Source organism: Ranitomeya imitator, chromosome 1 (assembly GCF_032444005.1).
Source record: "Ranitomeya imitator isolate aRanImi1 chromosome 1, aRanImi1.pri, whole genome shotgun sequence".
Taxonomy (NCBI): Eukaryota; Metazoa; Chordata; class Amphibia; order Anura; family Dendrobatidae; genus Ranitomeya; species Ranitomeya imitator.
This window is the reverse complement of record NC_091282.1, coordinates 617566017-617585076: the sequence shown is the minus strand read 5'-3', so window position 1 is coordinate 617585076 and position 19060 is coordinate 617566017. Positions and strand designations below refer to the sequence as shown.

The 19060-nt window shown below is 42.6% G+C and overlaps 1 protein-coding gene across 40 annotated transcripts in view; it reads right to left on the bottom strand.

Moving 5' to 3' along the window:
* GPHN (gephyrin) overlaps positions 1-19060 on the bottom strand; it is a 490719-nt gene that overhangs the window by 184604 nt on the left and 287055 nt on the right. For 17 of the 40 annotated variants that reach the window (XM_069726492.1, XM_069726580.1, XM_069726438.1 and 14 more), the window contains exons 9-10: positions 16673-16762; positions 4520-4615 (exon numbers count right to left, since the gene is read on the bottom strand). The exons of 16 other annotated variants lie outside the window; for them this stretch is intronic. In XM_069726492.1, the coding sequence (XP_069582593.1) occupies positions 4520-4615; positions 16673-16762 (186 nt within the window). The remainder of the gene's footprint in view (positions 1-4519; positions 4616-16672; positions 16763-19060) is intronic. 7 more of the 40 variants (XM_069726522.1, XM_069726549.1, XM_069726561.1 and 4 more) reach the window with 1 other exon arrangement.

Below are 19060 nucleotides of genomic sequence, written 5' to 3'. Positions count from 1 at the left end.
AATGTTTACACACACAGAAAGATAGATAGATCTATAGATAGATATAGATAGATTTATAGATAAATAGATAGATCTACTGTATAGATAGATCTATAGATAAATAGATAGATCTATAAATAGATCTATCTATAGATAGATGGATAGATAAATAGATAATACCAAGCCGGATGTTTAGTAGTAAACATAATAAAATGGTACATAAAGAGTTCAATAAAGACACACACACACACAAAATCCGCGTTAGGCCGGAGTCACACTTGAGAGAAACTCGCACGAGTCTCTCGCATCAATACCCGGCACTGCCGCCGGCACTTGGATCCGGAGTGTTCAGCTACATAGAAATACATGCACACTCCGGTCTCGAGTGCCTGCGGCAGTGCCAGGTATTGAGGTGTGAGACTTGTGCGAGTTTCTCGCAAATGTGACCCTGGGATTAAATGCAATAATTTAATTTAAAAAAAATAGAAAAAAAAAATGGCGTGGGCTCCCGCACAATTTTCTATACCAGAGAGGGAAAGCCAGCGACTGGGGGCCTATGTTTATAGCCTTGGAATGGGATAATACCCATGGATCTTCCCAGGCTACGAATATCAGCCCGCAGCTGTATAATTAGCCTTTACTGGCTATTAAAATAGGGGGACCCCCCCCCAAGAAAAAACGACATGGGGTTCCCCAAAAATTAATACCAAGAAAAGGCTATGCAGACAGCTGCGGGCTGATATTCATAGCCTAGGAAGGGGCCATGGATATTGCCCCCCCGACTACAAACACCAGCTTTCTAAGGCTACTTTCACACTAGCGTCGTCTGGCCTCCGTCGCAATGCGTTGTTTTGGAGAAAAAACGCATCCTGCAAAGTTGCCCGCAGGATGCGTTTTTTCTCCAGACTTTCATTAGCGACGAATTGCCACACGTTGCATCCGTCGTGCGAGGGATGCGTCGTGTTTTTGCAGTCCGTCGGGACAAAAAAGTTGCATGCAACGTTTTTTTGTCCATCGTTCCGCTTTTTCCGCCCCCTCCTCCCTGGACCTTACAATGGGGCAGCGGATGCGTTGTAAAACTGCATCCGCTGTCCCCGTTGTTCATTTTCTTCACAGTTTGCGTCGGTACGTCGGGCCGACCCATGGCGACGGCCCCGTACCGACGCTAGTGGGAAAGTAGCCGAAGATGCGCCAATTCCCGCACTTAGGCTGGTTTCACATTTGCGTTTAAAAACGCAGCGTTTTAAATGCAAACGCATTTGGTGAAAAAACGCGTTTAAACGCTGCGTTTTTTTAGGCGCATGCGTTTTTGCATGTTTTAACACAATTGCGGCGTTTTGACGCATTTACATGCGTTTTTTCCTGCGTTTGCGTTTTTGAAACGCATGATGAGAAGTGTGTGACAGCTGTCATTTTGGTGCCATTTTACATAATTGTTGAGTGAAAATGTAAAATCTGGGGCTAAAACTAAATTTTGATGATAAAATTGTACTAATTTTCTTCACTGCTCAATGGTTGAAAATTCTGTGACAGTCCCGTGGTGTCAATATGATCATTGCACCCCTAGATGAATTTATTGAGAGGTGTAGTTTGTAAAATGGAGTCATTTATGGGGGGTTCTGCTGTTCTGGCACCCCATATGCTCTCCCAGTGGGTCATGGTACCTGCAAACCATAACAAAATCTGGCGCTCCTTATCTTCTGAGGTTTGTTGTGCCTGATAAATATTTCCCAATTACATGTAGTGTATTGGGGCACTCAGGAAAAATGGACCTCAGTTTGTTGTAAAAAAAATCCTATTAGCCCTTAGAAAAATTAAAAACTTGGGGCTAAAATAATATTTTTGTGAGGAAAATATGATTTTATTATTTTCACAACTCAACGTTATAAACCTCTGAGAAGCACCTGAGGGTTCAAGGTCTATTTTCCAAAATTGTGTCACTCGTGGGGGGTTTCCACTGTTTAGGCAAATCAGGATCTCTCCAAATGGGATAAGACGTGTGCTAATGAATCCAGGAAATTTTATATTCAAATAGTCAAGTGACACTCCTTCCCTTCTGTGCATCAGCGTACTCTTGCAAATTGCAAAACAAATTGTATGGAGCAATTTCTCCTGTTGCCCTTATGAAAATGCAATGTTTTGTGCTGAAAACATATTTGTGGGGAAAATTAGCTTTTTTTTTTTTTTTTTTTTTATAGCTCAGCGTTATAAACTTCGTGAAGCACCTGAGGGTTCAATGTGCTCACCACACAACTTGATCAGTTCCCCGAAGGGTCTAATTTCCAAAATGGTCTCACTTGTGGAGGATTTTCATTGCTTAGGCAGATCAGAGGCTCTCCAAATGCGACATGGCGTCCGCCAATTGTTAAAGCAAATTTTGATTTTAAAAAGTCAAATGGCGCTCCTTCCCTTCTGAGTTCTGCTATGTGCCCAAACTGTGGATTTCTCCCTCATATGGGGTATCGGCATAATCAGGAGAAAATACAACTTTTGGGATCCATTTTTCCGGTTACCCTTGTCAAAATAAAAAAAATTGTATTTAAGGTAAAAAATTTTGGGGCAAAAAGTTAAATGTTAATTTTTTTCTTCCACATTCCAAAAATTCCTGTGAAGCACCAGAAGGGTTAATAAACTTCTTGAATGTGGTTTTGAGCACCTTGAGGGGTGCAGTTTTTAGAATGGTGTCACTTTTGGATATCTTCTATCATATAGACCCCTCAAAGTGACTTCAAATGAGATGTGGTCCCTAAAAAAAATGGTGTTGTAAAAATGAGAAATTGCTGGTCAATTTTTAACCCTTATAACGTTCTAACAAAAAAAAAATTGGTTCCAAATTTGTGCTGATGTAAAGTAGACATGTGGGAAATGTTAATTATTAAGTATTTTGTGTGACATTTTTCTGTGATTTAAGGGCATGAAAATTCAAAGTTGGAAAATTGCTAAATTTTCAAAATTATCGCCAAATTTCAGTATTTTTCACAAATAAACGCAAGTCATAGCAAAGAAATGTTACCACTATCATGAAGTACAATACGTCCCAAAAAACAATCTTAGAATCACCGGGATCAAATTGAAGTGTTCCAGAGTTATTACCTCGTAAAGGGACAGTGGTCAGAATTGTAAAAATTGGCCTAGTCAGTAACGTGCATACTACCCTCGGGGTTAAAGGGGTTAAATATATTTGGTATCAGTGTCAGAAAAAATATGATCAAAATACAAATTGGCCTTTTTTTATTCCCAATATGCTCCCCTGAGAATTCTGCTTCGTTTGTTTGTTTGTTTTTTAAATCTGCCATACGGCTCTAGAAATGCATACGTTTTTATTTAGTGCTGATTTTTATCAAAGGATCCTCTAGGGCGTGTCGGCTGCACTGCATTAATACCCCTGTGAGCCACACTCCCTTGGTAAAGACCATAAAAAGTAGCATTAAATAAAAAGGCTCCATATCCCTGAAATAGAATACTGTAATGTAGAAAAACAAACTAAATATTCAGGGGAGCAGTGGAAGTAAAGTAAGCTTTGGCATATTTTGGTCTGGTGACAGGTCCACTTTAAAAGGTGAGTACGAGTTAATGAACACAGATGTTAAAAAGTTTACTTATAATTCTATCTGCTAGAGCAGTATATTGGGAAACTGCAGCAAGAACAGATCCATGTATATACTGTATCTGTTAACCATATTTTCCGGCGTATAAGACGACTGGGTGCATAAAACGACCCCCAACTTTTCCAGTTAAAATGTAAAATCTTCTCAAAAGTCAGGGGTTGTCTTATATGCCGGGTGTCGTCTTATAGGGCGGGTGCTGAGCAATCTGTGATCGCTGCATATGGTGGGGGGAGCGGTCCTGATGACGAGGTGAGGGGGCGCCTCACCAGGAAGGTGTAAGTGAAGCAAACTGCAGGCATCTGATATGCCCGGGTATGGAAAAGAGAGAGAGAGCAGTGCTGTGCCCAGAAAACCACTCCTCTTTCACCTATCTGGCCCACCCTTGTACCCTATTATCTCCTTCTCTGCCTCTCAGATCTTGCTCCCAAGGACTGCAGTGAAGCGGCGCAGGCATGCGTGTGTGAGATCTGAGAGGCAGAGAAGGAGGTAATAGGATACATGGGCGGGCCAGACGGGTGAAAGAGACATGTTTTTCTGGCACAGCATGGCTCTCTCTCTTTTTTCCATACCCCAAGTGTCCCGGACGCCTGCAGCTTGCTTCATTTACACCTTCCCGGTGAGGCACCTCCTCACATCGTCATCGGGACTGCTCCCGCCACCATATGTGGCGACCGCAGATTGCTCCGCACCCGCCCTATAGGACGACACCCGGCATATAAGACGACACCCGACTTTTGAGAAGATTTTCAGGGGTTAAAAAGTAGTCTCATACACCAGAAAATATAGTATTTACTGTTAATATATATAATATACACTGATATCAGTTTATAAACCCACACACACATACATATATATATAGAGGTTAATATTTTATCTGGTAGTTAGTAGTGATTAGATTTAGTGTCCCTTTAGGGACCCCCTGTTGCTCTTACCAGGTCCTCAGAATTGGCTGTAGATTGATGTGTGCCCGGGATGGGAGAATGACCTTTTGCCATGATTTCAGCAAGGTTGGTGCAGGGTGGATGAATCTAACAGACAACATACAATGAACTCTGCATGTGAGCATGACAGGGAGCATCAAACAGAACATAATGAAGAAAAAATACAAATCATGCACATGGTTCAAACCCAATAAAATAAGAATGTGATGAGACTGTTGGTGATTTAGGGTCCAGAGAAAAGTAATAGGTCGTAGTCAGTTTATAGAGCAACTACCTTTAACCAGCAGCTCCACAGCATTTGTCCACCTCAGAACTTTTTTTTCCTCTTAAATGCATGTAATTTAAAGCTAAAAATCTTTTTTGCAATTGGCCATTGTAAAGGCAATACACACACCATAATCAACAACAGAAATGCATAACAGCAGAAGAGTTAATTGACAAAAGGGTGAAACTAGATATACAAGTATTGCAAACACAAAGGGGTTTTTGCTGGAGGTGTCCAACATGACACCTTTGCTCATGGACCATGGCATAGGCAGAATATTTCCTACTGACTGTATAAAGAGGAATAAGGGAAGCACAGGATATCTGAAATGCAAAACTATACATTAGCCTATTGTTCAGTCACAAACAGCACCTTTTAAAGGTGCCAATACGGGCCATCCTGGAAATATGAGAGTAAGGTCACGACTATAAAAACCATGGTGGCGCAAAAGAAGTTGTTTATATGTGGGGATTGCCCAGGATGCTGGTGTGATCCATAATTAATTTCTCCTTCCCTCAAGGAAACAGAAGATAACTGTAGACTGAAAAGTTTAGGTATTTCTGCTATTTTATTTTATAACTGTTTTGTATATTTGTGAGTCATTTTATTTTTTTACCTTTTTATATACTTTATTTTAAGCACTGTATATTTTCATATTAAAGCTTAAAATCTTTAATAAGTTTGATCCTTGTATGCTCTAAAAAATACATGGCTTTCCAGAGAGTGTGTGACATTTTGAGAGTCTGACAGTAACATATATTGGGGACTCATCACCCTGAGTGTTTGATTAATGATGGCAGCGCGGTAAGAAATCGGGGTGTGATGAAAATGTCGGGGTGTGATTCATGCTTACTTTATAGCCTAAAACTGAGGTTGAGAGCTGGATTGAGTGAGAGGAGATAAATTAACCCTTGCAGGTGCAAACCACGTCATGTGCTGAAGAGTGAATGTGGCAAGGGGTAGGATAGAGTTGTTTTTTTTTTGTTTTTTTTTTACTTCTATAAAGAGCATTAGCTTCTGGTTTACGCAATTATTCCCTATACTAAAGAACTGGTATCTGTGTGAGGAGGTCTCCAGTTGTACAAAGTCCAACTCAGTTCTTACTTAGACATACTTGCAAACAGTTTCCCCTTCCCGTTTTTCTTTTCTATATTTTATTTGGAGAAAGGTTGTATACCGATATGGCTGCCATATACAAGAAGCAGAGTAAGGAGGCTCTGATTAACCTCTGTGAGCTCAGAGGAATAGAGACAGCAGACAAATCCAAGGATCTGCTGACTGGTGGCTAAACGGAGCAGGACTCAGAGCAGAGTACAGTGGCACCAGGACAAAGTGAAAGGCCAACTCAGAAGAGCCAAGGAATGGACCTTGTCCTGGAAATAACTTCTAAAGCAAGCAGAGACTTTATTTTGCAAATAGACTTACAACAGCTGGGAGAATGTGATGCCAGTGTGCACCTGCTACTTATTCTAAAGTGCAAAAAGACTGCAGAACGCAAGGCCGAGAGAACAGTTTTCAGCTACTCCATTCCCAGGAGACTGCATTTGGAAAACTTCCTTGCAATAGAGTATGATGGAGGCTTAGGCTGTGTGCACACAATGTGTTTTTGGTACATTTTCGCTGCGTTCTTTCAGCACAGTAATGGGCTACAAACACTAGGGAATCCTTATGCCAGCTAATTCAATGAGAATTCTGAAGTGCTGTGCATATGATCAGTAATTATACTTTGAGTATTTGCAGTGGAAATCTACAGCATGTAAATTCTTTGTGCAGATTTTGTGTTTTTCACCCTTTGACTTCAATTGAGTCAGTGTGCGAGTCAATCCACAGCGAAAATGCAGGTATAAAAATGTTTGCTGAGTTTTTGCTTGCGTTTTTATGGACTCCCTATGGTGTTTACCTTGCTGTCATCTGTTTGACAGAGTGGGAAACACTGGCCCAGCAGTTCTAATCGGCGGTAACGTTACCACCGATAAGATCGATACTGTCGGTAAGAGCGCTGTGGAGTCACGCTGTCAAGATGTCAGTGTGATCCAGCAGTTGTGACCTGCAGTAAAAGCTTACCACAGGTCACCTGCATCAGCTGATGAGAGACTGCTACTCATCATTCCACGTCTGTTGTCACTGATAACAGTTATAACAGGTGCTCATGGAAGAAGTAGTCTCTCAGCCGAGCCTGTGCTCAAACTTTAAAATTTTTTTTTATATATGTGTATATAACATGTAAAATAATTAAATACATAATCAAATTAAAAAAAACACATTATACTGTCTAAAACCAGATCTCTGATGCCCTTGTCTCCTATAAAAATGTAAAATAAAAAAACAACATATACTCACCTTAAAGCCCAAATCCCCGATGCCCTTGTCCCCTGTAAACAATCAAAAATAATAAACAACCATATACTCTCCTGTCCGCCATAGTCGACATAATCCAGAGTTCCACGGCAATCTCACTTGTAGAACAGTCACATTGGGAGATCTGACTGCTTTAAGTGGCTGCTAGCTACACACTGACCGGAACTTTCACATGCAGCGGTGGTGCCTCTAAGTGAGATCACTGGGGCTCATCAGCTGAAGAACTCGTGTGACCTCTCTCATGGCAGCTCAGTGATACACACTGCGGTAGTTATTACAAGCTCCTTTGTCAGTGACATCATGACTGATGTCATGATGATCCTTTGTCAGTCACATCATGACTGCTTTCAAAGTCATCAGGATCATTGTGGGACATTATGGATTATCTTCTCTGCGTACAGGTGAGGAATATTGTTGTTTATTATATTAATTCATTTACAGGAGATATTGGCTTCAGTGGATTAGGCGCTCGGTAAATATGGTTTAATTTAGATTCGATAAAGGATTCTCTGTCATTATTTCAAATAAAGAACTTTATTTTGGGTGTTTTTTTATATCATCACAATGGGGTTAGCAATGGAGGTGTTTTATAGATGCCTCTCCATTACTAACCTCTGGGCTTTATGTCACTTGACAATAACAAAGGTGATATCAACCCCCCAACTATGACCCCACTTGCCACAGTACCAGGGCAAGTGGGAAGAGCAGGGCTAAGTGCCAGATCTGGTGCATCCTATTTCTGGGGAGGCTGAGAGCTGATGTTTTTAGTTTAGGAGGGGGCCAATATCCATGGCACCTTCCTAGGATATTAGTATCAACCCGCAGCTGTCTGCCTAGCTGTTGCTGGTTAGATTTGTATAGGGGGACCCTACGTCAATTTTCTTCTGAGGTCTCCCTGTAAACTAGCCAATAAAGGATAAGCAAACAGCTGTGAGCTGATTTTAATAGCCTGGGAACCTTCATGGTTATTGGCTTCCTACCAGAATATTAACATCAGCCATCGACTTTCACTCTGCTGGTTATGAAAACCATGCAGTAGCCACGCAGTTTTATATTTTCATTTTTTGAAAAAAATTAACAGCTGCTGTTTGTTTACAGACTGTGTAGGTTTATTCTGTTAACGCTCCTACATAGGTGACAATGTGTTTGTGTGTGTTTATTTAACTCTTTACTTATGGTTTAGTAATGAGGGAGTCTGACTGACACCTCTTCAATAGAGATGGACGGACACCTGGATGTTCGAGTACAATGGGTTTGACCGAACAGTTATAAAAAGTACGGGTACCAGAACAGTACCCAGACCCCATTTACTTGAATGGGGGGCCCGAACATCCAATGATTTTTTCCATCGCTTCTGATTGGCGTTGAAATCATCACCATTGGTCAGACAGCCATAATTTTCATGCGGTCTAAAGACAGCTTGCGCGTGCAGCTGTGACAGGAGCTATAAAGTTTACCTCCGATCACTGGTGTCGGCTGATGGGACTACTGCTCCCATCAGCCGACACCTGCTGCCTCTAATAGCAGTGAGGGCAGGAGCGGCTGTTGGGAATATTCATCAGCCGGCACCTGCGCTGTAAATAAATAATTAAAAAATAAAAACAGTGTGGGTTCCCCTGTGTTTTTGATAACCAGCCAGGCAAAAGTCACAGCTGAGGGCTGCAACCCCCAGCTGTCAGCTTCAGCAAGGCTGTTTATCAAAAATAGAAGGGTCCCCGTGCTGTATTTTTTAGTTATTTAAATAAATAATTAAAAAAAAAAAAACGGCGGAGTCCCCCCATTTTGACAACCAGCCAAGCAAAAGGAGACAGCTGGGGGATGGTATTCTCAGGTTGGTAAGGGGCCATGAATATTGGCCCCCCAGCCTAAAAATAGCAGCTCGCAGCCGCCCCAAAGAGATGTATCTATTAGCGGTGGAAAGTCGGATTCATATTAGTGGGGTTGATGTCACCTTTGTATTGTCAGTTGTATTGCTTAGTAAAAGGAGAGGAGTCTATAAGACACAAATCCATTTCTAGTAAATCAGGCAGCACACTGCAGCGCTAAAACATGCAAACATGAAACACGAAAATTGAACTGCATTACTGCACTAGAAATATGAAAAATGAGAGTGTTTAGCGCATAAAAATAGCCAATTTTATGTGTACCTGGTAGCCACTTTACGGCATCTCTCTTATGCCAGGTCCTAAACTTGCCTTTCCTCGCTGAGAATAAACGTCTCCATCTGAATGGGTACATGTGAAAACCTCTTACTAGACTAAAATTCTCTCTCTCTGTGGAGGGGTATTGGACCTGCTGTAATTAAAACACCTGAAGCTAGGAGGCGGAGTGCACGATCAGAAGGCTAAAGAATACATTTCAAAAAACTGACCGTCACATCCAAACATAGACTAAGTGTGAACAGGTCAGAATCAGCTGTGGAGGATATCCACTAAATAAAACATAACCTTTAATGAAAAAATGCTAAAAAATGCGCACCCAACAGGACACAGACAACGAATAAAGTGCTCAGGTGAACCAGTGCTCAATATAAAAACAAAATGGTTTGATCTCACCCAAGCTGCCGGACACCGTATACTTCCAAACGACACACAAGAGATCCAGGGTTTGTAAAGCAGAGACAGGGTTAAGGTTCAAATATCTACCCTGTAGCCCCTGTGTAACTCCTGTCCTAACAAGGACAGGCCCCAAATGGACCTCACTAAAGGGGACCAACACACCCAATGTATATAAAGGCAGAGTCCTTAATCCTTTAAAGTCCAATTTCTTCCTCCCTACGCGTTTCAACTCCGGTCATGGAGCATCATCAGGAGAGTCACATAGAAGGAGGTGCCAACAGGCACATAAATTGTCAGAAAAAGTCCGTGCAAAGTAAGGGGCCTGCAGTGGCTAGGTCTCCCAAACTGGAAGCGACCATCTGTGCCCACAGTCTCTGGTAGACTACAGTCCATTACCAAAGAGTCTCCCTATATATCCAAAGACCCCTCCCCCTAATCAGCAATGTCTGGAGTTTGAGAAAACTCGGAGCGGACCATGGCCACATAGTGCACAATATGTTATAAGTACAAAAATTCAGATCGTGGTCAAAGGTGTCACATGACAATTATGCCCGAGAGATATTAACAATGCCTATATCTTAATAAAAAGTATGCAAAATCATATATACAAAAACATAGTGCTGCTACAGGTATTAATGCAAGACAAGCACTCATGGAGATATAAGAGACATGCCGGCATCATTATATGTGAAATGCGGTGCACGCCCCCATGTACAAACGTATATGGCGCAGTCAGAAGCGTCATGCAGTGGTATGCTCAAAAACCATATATCATGCCAAAACATAAAAACGGGGTATGCTAAACACAGGTGCACCCCCCCAAATGCAATTGGGGCATAAGAATGTTAAAAGTGGCCATCAGATGGAGTACCATCATACTACTCACCATGTGTATGTGCATGGTAACCGGACTGTAAACACTGACACATGGGGGACGCGAACACCGGAAGTAGCAGCGCCCTCTTGTAAACGTCACGTCCTGGTCGGCGCTTGCATATTACCTAGGTGAATGCATTCCAAAATTGAAACGCAAGCCGACTACCTCATCCACAGCCGCGCGGCGCCGGTTAGCGCAAGTTTAGTGGGGGCATCCGGAATGTAACGGAGCCCTAGACAAGACCTAAATCTAAGCCTACGGGGTGCATATATATGATAAATAGACAAGTAGGCGGAGATGACTTGTGAGTCCAGACAGGGGGAGGGCTAGAGACTTGTGAGCCCTAGACAAGACCTAAATCTAAGCCTACGGGGTGCACATATATGATAAATAGACAAGTAGGCGGAGATGACTTGTGAGTCCAGAACGGGGGGAGGGCTAGAGGCTTGTGAGCTCTAGACAAGACCTAAATCTAGGCCTACGGGATGCACATATATGATAAATAGGCAAGTAGGTGGAGATGACCTGTGAGTCCAGACAGGGGGAGGGCTAGAGACTCTCGCAGAAAACGCCAACGGGTAAAATAACTCTCCTGTTATAGTAAGGGCTGACACAATATACCATATGACGACTATGTGAAGTGTATATAAAAATGGATGCACATAAGAAAAAAAGAGAACAAAGATAGCCCAATCTAGATCAAACAGTGTCACATGCTAAAGTCACAACGACATCTGTTACGTAGTTACCTAGATGACTACGAGGGATAAAGCAATGGCCAATTCCCAAACAGATCCAAATGGATCATAACGATTCTTGCTTTCTTTGGCGCAGTAAACCAGTTGAGAACCCATCAAACAGAACTGCTATTAATTACATAAACCGACACAATAAGTATACATAATCATAAAAGGAACAGGAAGGGAATAGGAAAGGAAATGTGGTAGACATGCGGAGGGGGGGGGAATCTATAAGAAACAACTATAGTTAAGCTGTTCATTCAAGCCACGGGGTTGGCATGTGTCCAGGAGGAAGATCCATCTCGCTTCTCTCTGTAGAAGCATTTTATCCAGGTCACCCCCCCTGACTGGAGGGTGCTCCTTATCAATCCCCATAAATCGCAGGACCCTAGGATCACCCCCATGCATATCATTGACGTGTTTAGCGATCGGGGTGTCACTCTTATTTCGTACATCCCCCAGATGTTCCCCTACTCGTCGTCTGAATTCCCTGATGGTTTTACCAATATAGGTGACGCCACAGGCACATCTAGCCCTATATATGATTCCTGCAGTTCTACAGTTAATGAAATCCCTGATGGTATAAGTCTGCTGTGTATTCTCATCAAGGAATTATTTTCCAGTAAGAATGAAATCACGCGCCACACAGGTTCCACATTTAAAGCAACCTGCTGGTCTTTGGGGAAGCCATGTCTCCTTTCTTGGTGTAGTAAAGTGGCTATGCATGAGTCTGTCTCCCAGAGTTCTGCCCCTCCGATAGGTAATGTTTGGTTCTCTGCCAATAATGTCATTTAGATCCCCGTCCATCCCCAGAATCCCCCAATGTTTTCTCAGAATGTCCCTAACGGGTCCTGCCCCATTGTTGTAGGTACAGATAACCCTAGTCTCTTTGGGAGTCTCTTCCTCTCTATTTATGGGCAACAGCAAAGTCCCCCTCTCACGTGCATTCGCATGGCGAAATGCTTCTCTGAGAATCCAGTCCGGATAGCCTCTAGCTAGGAACCTCTGCCGAAGATCATCAGCTTTGGCTTTGAAATCCCTTTGGCTAGAGCAATTGCGGCGCAGTCTAAGGTACTGGCCCTTGGGGATTCCCTTTTTCAGGGAGAAGGGGTGGTGGCTATCCCACCTTAACAAGGAGTTGGTTGCAGATGGTTTTCTGTACACAGTAGTTTCCAGACATTCCCCTCCCCTAGATTTTGAGATGAGAATGTCCAGAAAAGGTAGTTTTTCCTCCTGTATTTCAAAAGTGAAGCTGAGACCAATTTCATTATTGTTGAGGGATGCCACAAAATTACCAAAGGCCTCCTTGGTGCCCCTCCACAGTATAAAAATAGAGAATAAACGTCTCCATCTGAATGGAGTTTTTTGAAATGTATTATTTAGCCTTCTGATCGAGCACTCCGCCTGCTAGCCACAGGTGTTTTAATTACAGCAGGTCCAATACCCCTCCACAGAGAGAGAGAATTTTAGTCTAAGAAGAGGTTTCACAGGTACCCATTCAGATGGAGACGTTTATTCTCAGCGAGGAAAGGCAAGTTTAGGACCTGGTATAAGAGAGATGCCTTAAAGTGGCGACCAGGTACACATAAAATTGGCTATTTTTATGCGCTAAACGCTCTCATTTTTCATATTTCTAGTGCAGTAATGTAGTTCAATTTTCGTGTTTCATGTTTGCATGTTTTAGCGCTGCAGTGTGCTGCCTGATTTACTTGACAATATACGAGTTGGCGACTCTAGGTTCAGCACCTGTTCACACTTAGTCTATGTTTGGATGTGACGGTCAGTTTTTTTAAATGTATTCTTTAGCCTTCTGATCGAGCACTCCACCTCCTAGCCACAGGTGTTTTAATTATAGCAGGTCCAATACCCCTCCACAGAGAGAGAGAATTTTAGTCTAAGAAGAGGTTTCACAGGTACCCATTCAGATGGAGACGTTTATTCTCAGCGAGGAAAGGCAAGTTTAGGACCTGGTATAAGAGAGATGCCGTAAAGTGGCTACTAGGTACACATAAAATTGGCTATTTTTATGCGCTAAACGCTCTCATTTTTCATATTTCTAGTGCAGTAATGCAGTTCAATTTTCGTGTTTCATGTTTGCATGTTTTAGCGCTGCAGTGTGCTGCCTGATTTACTTGACTATATACGAGTTGGCGACTCTAGGTTCAGCACCTGTTCACACTTAGTCTATGTTTGGATGTGACGGTCAGTTTTTTGAAACAAATCCATTTCTAATCCTATAGTTATATGGTAAATAAAGACACATCCAGAATAAAAAATTTTATTTGAAATAAAACAAAACACTATTACTTTTTTTTTATTTAAAAATAACAAACACAGTTATACCTAATTCCAATAATACCACAGTTATGCCTAATTCCACTGAATCCTTCATCTCCTGTAAGAAAACAAAATTAAAAAACAACAATATCCCTCACCACTCCGTCGTTCTGCCCCATGCCGTAATCAATGTCTGGGGGATAAACAGTTTTCAACCGGGGTGGTGCTAAGATGCGACCATCCAGGCTGAGAACCACTGGTGAATGAGCTGCTGCGAGCACAGACTCAGTGACTAGTGGTGACGTCATCGAGGTTACTGCCAGTCACTGAGGATTCGTTCCCAGCCGGGCTGAACTGCGGTGACCTCAGTGAGTTCCAAGCTAGCACCATGAAAATCTCACGGTTACAGAGGTGCGTTCACCAGTTCACTGGGAGAACATCACTGCAGCAAATTGCTGAATAGATGCTGTTTACCTATATCTGCTCCTACAGTTATTGTGCTGCTATCCTTGGAGGACAGGGATGCATGGTCATTGAACAATCGATGTTTGCTAATATGTTGATTACCCATTTTAAAAGTCCATGTATCTTGTTGACCTGCAAACAGTGAAGGACAAACTATGCAGATTGATTAAATACTCAAACAATGACAGTTGACCAGATCCCACTATCCCCCTGACGTGTGGATGATGGCATGAACTATAGATGTGGGTATAAAAAGGATCTTTATCCTACTGCAAAAAGAGACTCTACAGAACAACAGCCAAGTCACCATGGCTCCATTAAGAGGAATACAAATTTGCCATTCTACAGGATGCCAGCTTAAAGGACTACGGCCTAGCTGGAGGAATACAGATCTGCTCCATTGACCATCACTGAACCCATGTAGACACTCGGAGAAGCCCGGTTGGAACCTTCCGGTCACCTGACCCCATAGAGATGTTCAGAGAAGGCAGGTTGGGGCCCTCTATTCACCTGTCCCAATGGAGACATTAGAGAAACCGTGAGGGAATAATCAGGTAACCTGGCTTGTACCTCAATGGACTGTCAGCTTCCTAAGCATGTCATGAGTGCCCACCAAAAGCAGGGTACCTCTGGTGGGGGTAGTTGGCCCTGGAATCCCCTAAGTCGAAGATGATCTAATCCAGGGTGAGTCTCTGTAATTTGCACCATCTTTGTATTTACTAGGACTGTTCTATATGTTATTGTCTGTTGGTGGTTCAATAAAGTATTGCCACACTTTTTACCCTCACCCTGCGATGTCTGAGTAGTATTCTGCAAATGGGAAAAGGAGGCCAGGCATTCAATGGGATGAGGCCTGGTCTATATGGTCTATCTAAAGACAGCGAGGCCAGCAGACAAAAGCAACCACTAACACTCCTGTTTCCACAAACCCCCTGCTGGGTCTGACAAGGAGAGAAAACACTGGAACCAGGGGAAGCTGCATAAAGAGACTCTCCCCCATGACAAAACAGAGGATTGGGACTGCGAAAAGCATCTTGCTGTCTCCTATCCGTTCCAGGAACAGTTATTAAGAATTGCTCATGAGATTCCTCTTGCTGGGCAAAAGAGTAAAAGCCCATCTATAACACTAACAATGGTTGATGAGCCTTTCCAACGTGTGGCTGTGGATATCACTGGGCCATTTGCAATACCTAGCGGCCCTGGCATATTCTCTATTGTACAAGTTGTTGACTAGTGGCCCAGTGGCCGATGCACTATGGATTGTATTGTCTCATGTGGGGTTCCCCAGGAAGATGTTAACTGATCGGAGGACAGATGGAAAGTCTCTACAAAAAAATACAAGTGCAGCATCTTGAAGCCAGTCCCCATCATCCTCAGACCAACAACTATGTGAACGTTATAATGGAACTCTAAAACAAATGCTCAAGATGCTGGTGGAAACTGAAGGGACAGACTGGGAACGTTACCTCCTTCATCTCTCGCTAGAATATCGAGACTGTATAGAGAGGAGTTGAGGAAACACAGGGTATTTGAAATAGAAGACCATACATTAGCCCATTGTCCAGTCAAACAGTAACTTTTAAATGGGTCAATCCGGGTCATCCTAGAAACATGAGCCTATGGTCAGGACTATAAAACTATAAAATGTTCAGTGTTTAAATTGCATCCAAAATGACACGCTAACTTCACTTTTAACTTCTAATTCTAGGTCACCTTTTCTTAGACCTCTGTTTTGTGCTGTTCCTCTGTCTAATCAATGCTCACAGATCACACTGTATGGGGTCTCTCCCTCTGTGACAGAGAGAATGGAAATATATCATTATGCTTTTCCAGAAGGAATTTTAAAGGAATAGCACAATGTAGAAGACAAAGGAAAAATGCTCCAGTATTTTTATTTTAAATTGAATGGAAGAATTTAATTTAAATGTCCTGTCACCAGATCCAAAGTGGGCAGTTTTTGCTCTTACTTTATTCCCACTGCTCTCCTGAATGTAAATATATTCTTTAATCCACCACATGGTTTTAAAGTTATGGACATTTTTCTTTTGGTGCCAATTTTTATGGTCTTTTCAGAGGGGGTGGAGCTCACAGGATACTCTAGAGTGTGTCTTTATGCTTTACACAATTATTCTGTAAGCCATGCCCCGTTAAAGACCATAATAATTAGCACTAAATAAAAAGGCCCACAGCGCTCGAACCGCATGGCAGATTTAGAAAAAAAAATAAAAAACTGATTACTAAGCAAAACAGTTGGACTAAAATAAGAGCAAAAAGTGACCACTCTTGACCTGGTAAAAAGTCCCCTTTAAAGAAACAAAGAAAGGTCCCTTTAACACCTAAAATTGAACTAATTAGCCCTAACAAAAAATTATTACAGCTACCCTGTAAGTCAAAGTCTGGCCCATCAAAATATCTTAAAACATAAGCTACCAATATCAAACAAAGCAGAGACATGCATCTGTTGATAGATTTACTGGGCAGCTACCTATAGGTGGTGCTAGAGACATATTTCTTACTTCTAGTAGAGAGGCAATTTGCATAATTCTCCAAGGAAGCACTGCCCCCAAGGAAGCCAACACCAGCTAAACGAGGAGCGATTCTTACCATTGCTGCGGCACTGATGGACGCATGATGGGAACAACTGTGTTCAAACATCCGGTGACCCTTATCTTGAGGAGTAATGCTTGGGTGGGTCTAATGAATAAGACACAATGAGCTGAGGGTTGCACATGATAAAAAAACACAGAAATATATGTGAATCTCGCAAGAAAAAAAAGGATGAAATGTGGGTGTGAACGCATCGCCGTATAAATACAAGAATAATGCAGCAAGTCAGTGTGTGCAGATGTAAAAAGGAGCAGAGACAAGTTTGTTTTGCATTTTTCCATAGGGCATCAAATAAGGAAACCACATTGCCTGCAAGAGAATGGAAACAGTAAAAAACAGCAAGATTTTGTAGGAAAATCTGCAAAACAAATGCAATAGTGACTACCATGAGCCCCTCCGAAATCTAGGTGAGCGTACGGTTCTGAGAGGTACAACCATGTCGCTGGTCTGAAGTGTCAGTTAATCAGGAGGGCACCGCCAGGAAGTCGGAGAGTGGTGTGCCATCCTACCTTACTGATCACCTATCCAGCTGCAAACAGTGGATGTGGGGGAACTCTACAGCGTCACCCACTAAGTAGTGGCTGCTCCAGGTACTGCAGATCAGCTCCTGTACAAATGAGTAGAAACTGATCTACAGTACCCAGCAGGCTACGTACACAGATTTGTTAGTGATGACCTATCCTAAAGATCGGTCATCAGTATTCTAGCAGTAGACAACCCCTTTAGTCAGTACGTTATAGGCGTATGGGGCAGAACAGTAGGATGTGATGACTAAAGGTACCTTCACACTGAACGATATCGCTAGCGATCCGTGACGTTGCAGCGTCCTGGCTAGCGATATCGTTCAGTTTGACAGGCAGCAGCGATCAGAATCCTGCTGTGATGTCGTTGGTCGCTGCAGAAAGTCCAAAACTTTAATTAGTCGCTGGACTCCCTGCAGACATCGCTGAATCGGCGTGTGTGACGCCGATTCAGCGATGTCTTCACTGGTAACCAGGGTAAACATCGGGTTACTAAGCGCAGGGCCGCGCTTAGTAACCCGATGTTTACCCTGGTTACCAGCGTAAATGTAAAAAAAAAAAAACACTACATACTTACCTTCCGCTGTCTGTCCCCGGCGCTCTGCTTCTCTGCTCTGGCTGTGAGCGCCGGCCGTAAAGCACAACGGTGATGTCACCGCTCTGCTTTCTGGCCGCTGTGCTCACAGTCAGTGCAGGAAAGCACAGCGCCGAGGACAGACAGCAGAAGGTAAGTATGTAGTGTTTGGTTTTTTTTACGTTTACGCTGGTAACCAGGGTAAACATCGGGTTACTAAGCGCGGCCCTGCGCTTAGTAACCCAATGTTTACCCTGGTTACCAGGGGACTTCGGGATCGTTGGTCGCTGGAGAGCTGTCTGTGTGACAGCTCTCCAGCGACCAAACAGCGACGCTGCAGCGATCGACTTCGTTGTCGGTATCGCTGCAGCGTCGCTGAGTGTGAAGGTACCTTTATATATTGTTATTTTGTGCAATAATTTGAAACATTTAGTTTGATTAAAGGGTTATTCCCAGCTCCATAGTCTGATATCGTTGGCTAGAGCTCGTAAAAACAAACACTATTAATTTGATACTTACTAACATTTGCAGTCGTTCTTTTGTTTATAGTTTGTTGCCTAGGAGCTCGACCACCGCTGCTCTCTAACTTGTAAGCACTGATTAAAGCTAGCCAGGATTAGGAGGTAACATCATGCTCTAGGAAAACCTTGGCCAGGTTTAAAACAGCATTTACAAGCGCAATATAAAAGAGCATTTACGCAATGTGCATGTTTAGCCACCAACAGTGGTCGGTGTCCAAAGCAACAAGCTGTAAACAAAAGAAAAGTGGGAATATCTCTAGAAAAAATGAAAATTTTAGTAAATAGTAAATTGTGTGTATTTACAAGCTCTATCTGATAAATAATAATTTAGGACTATGGGAAATACCCCTTTAAATGTTGTTATACATGAGACATGAAAAGTGCAATGCTGAATGTCCATGTCAGTGTAAGGACAGCTGTTCTGGCACTAAGTTATCTGCCTGTGGTATCTACTTACAAAGAACTGTCCAGGATTAGAAAAACAAAATCACTTGCTAGATCCAACACTCGCACACTCCTGTCACCTGGATGTTCAAAGATTTCCCCAATTATCCCTTCTGTAATTTTGGGAAAAGCAAACACTGTTGTTGTTTGTTCATTCTTGTGATGATGATTTTAACCTATTACTAATCCGTTTCTACCTGGCGAAACTCTCCGCTCTATCGTTAATGCAGCAGCCAGGCTGATAATACTGTCCAGCAGCTACACTGGTGCCTCCTCCGCCACCAGAGCTGCTCATGCACTACAGAATCCACAGCGATGCTCCTCC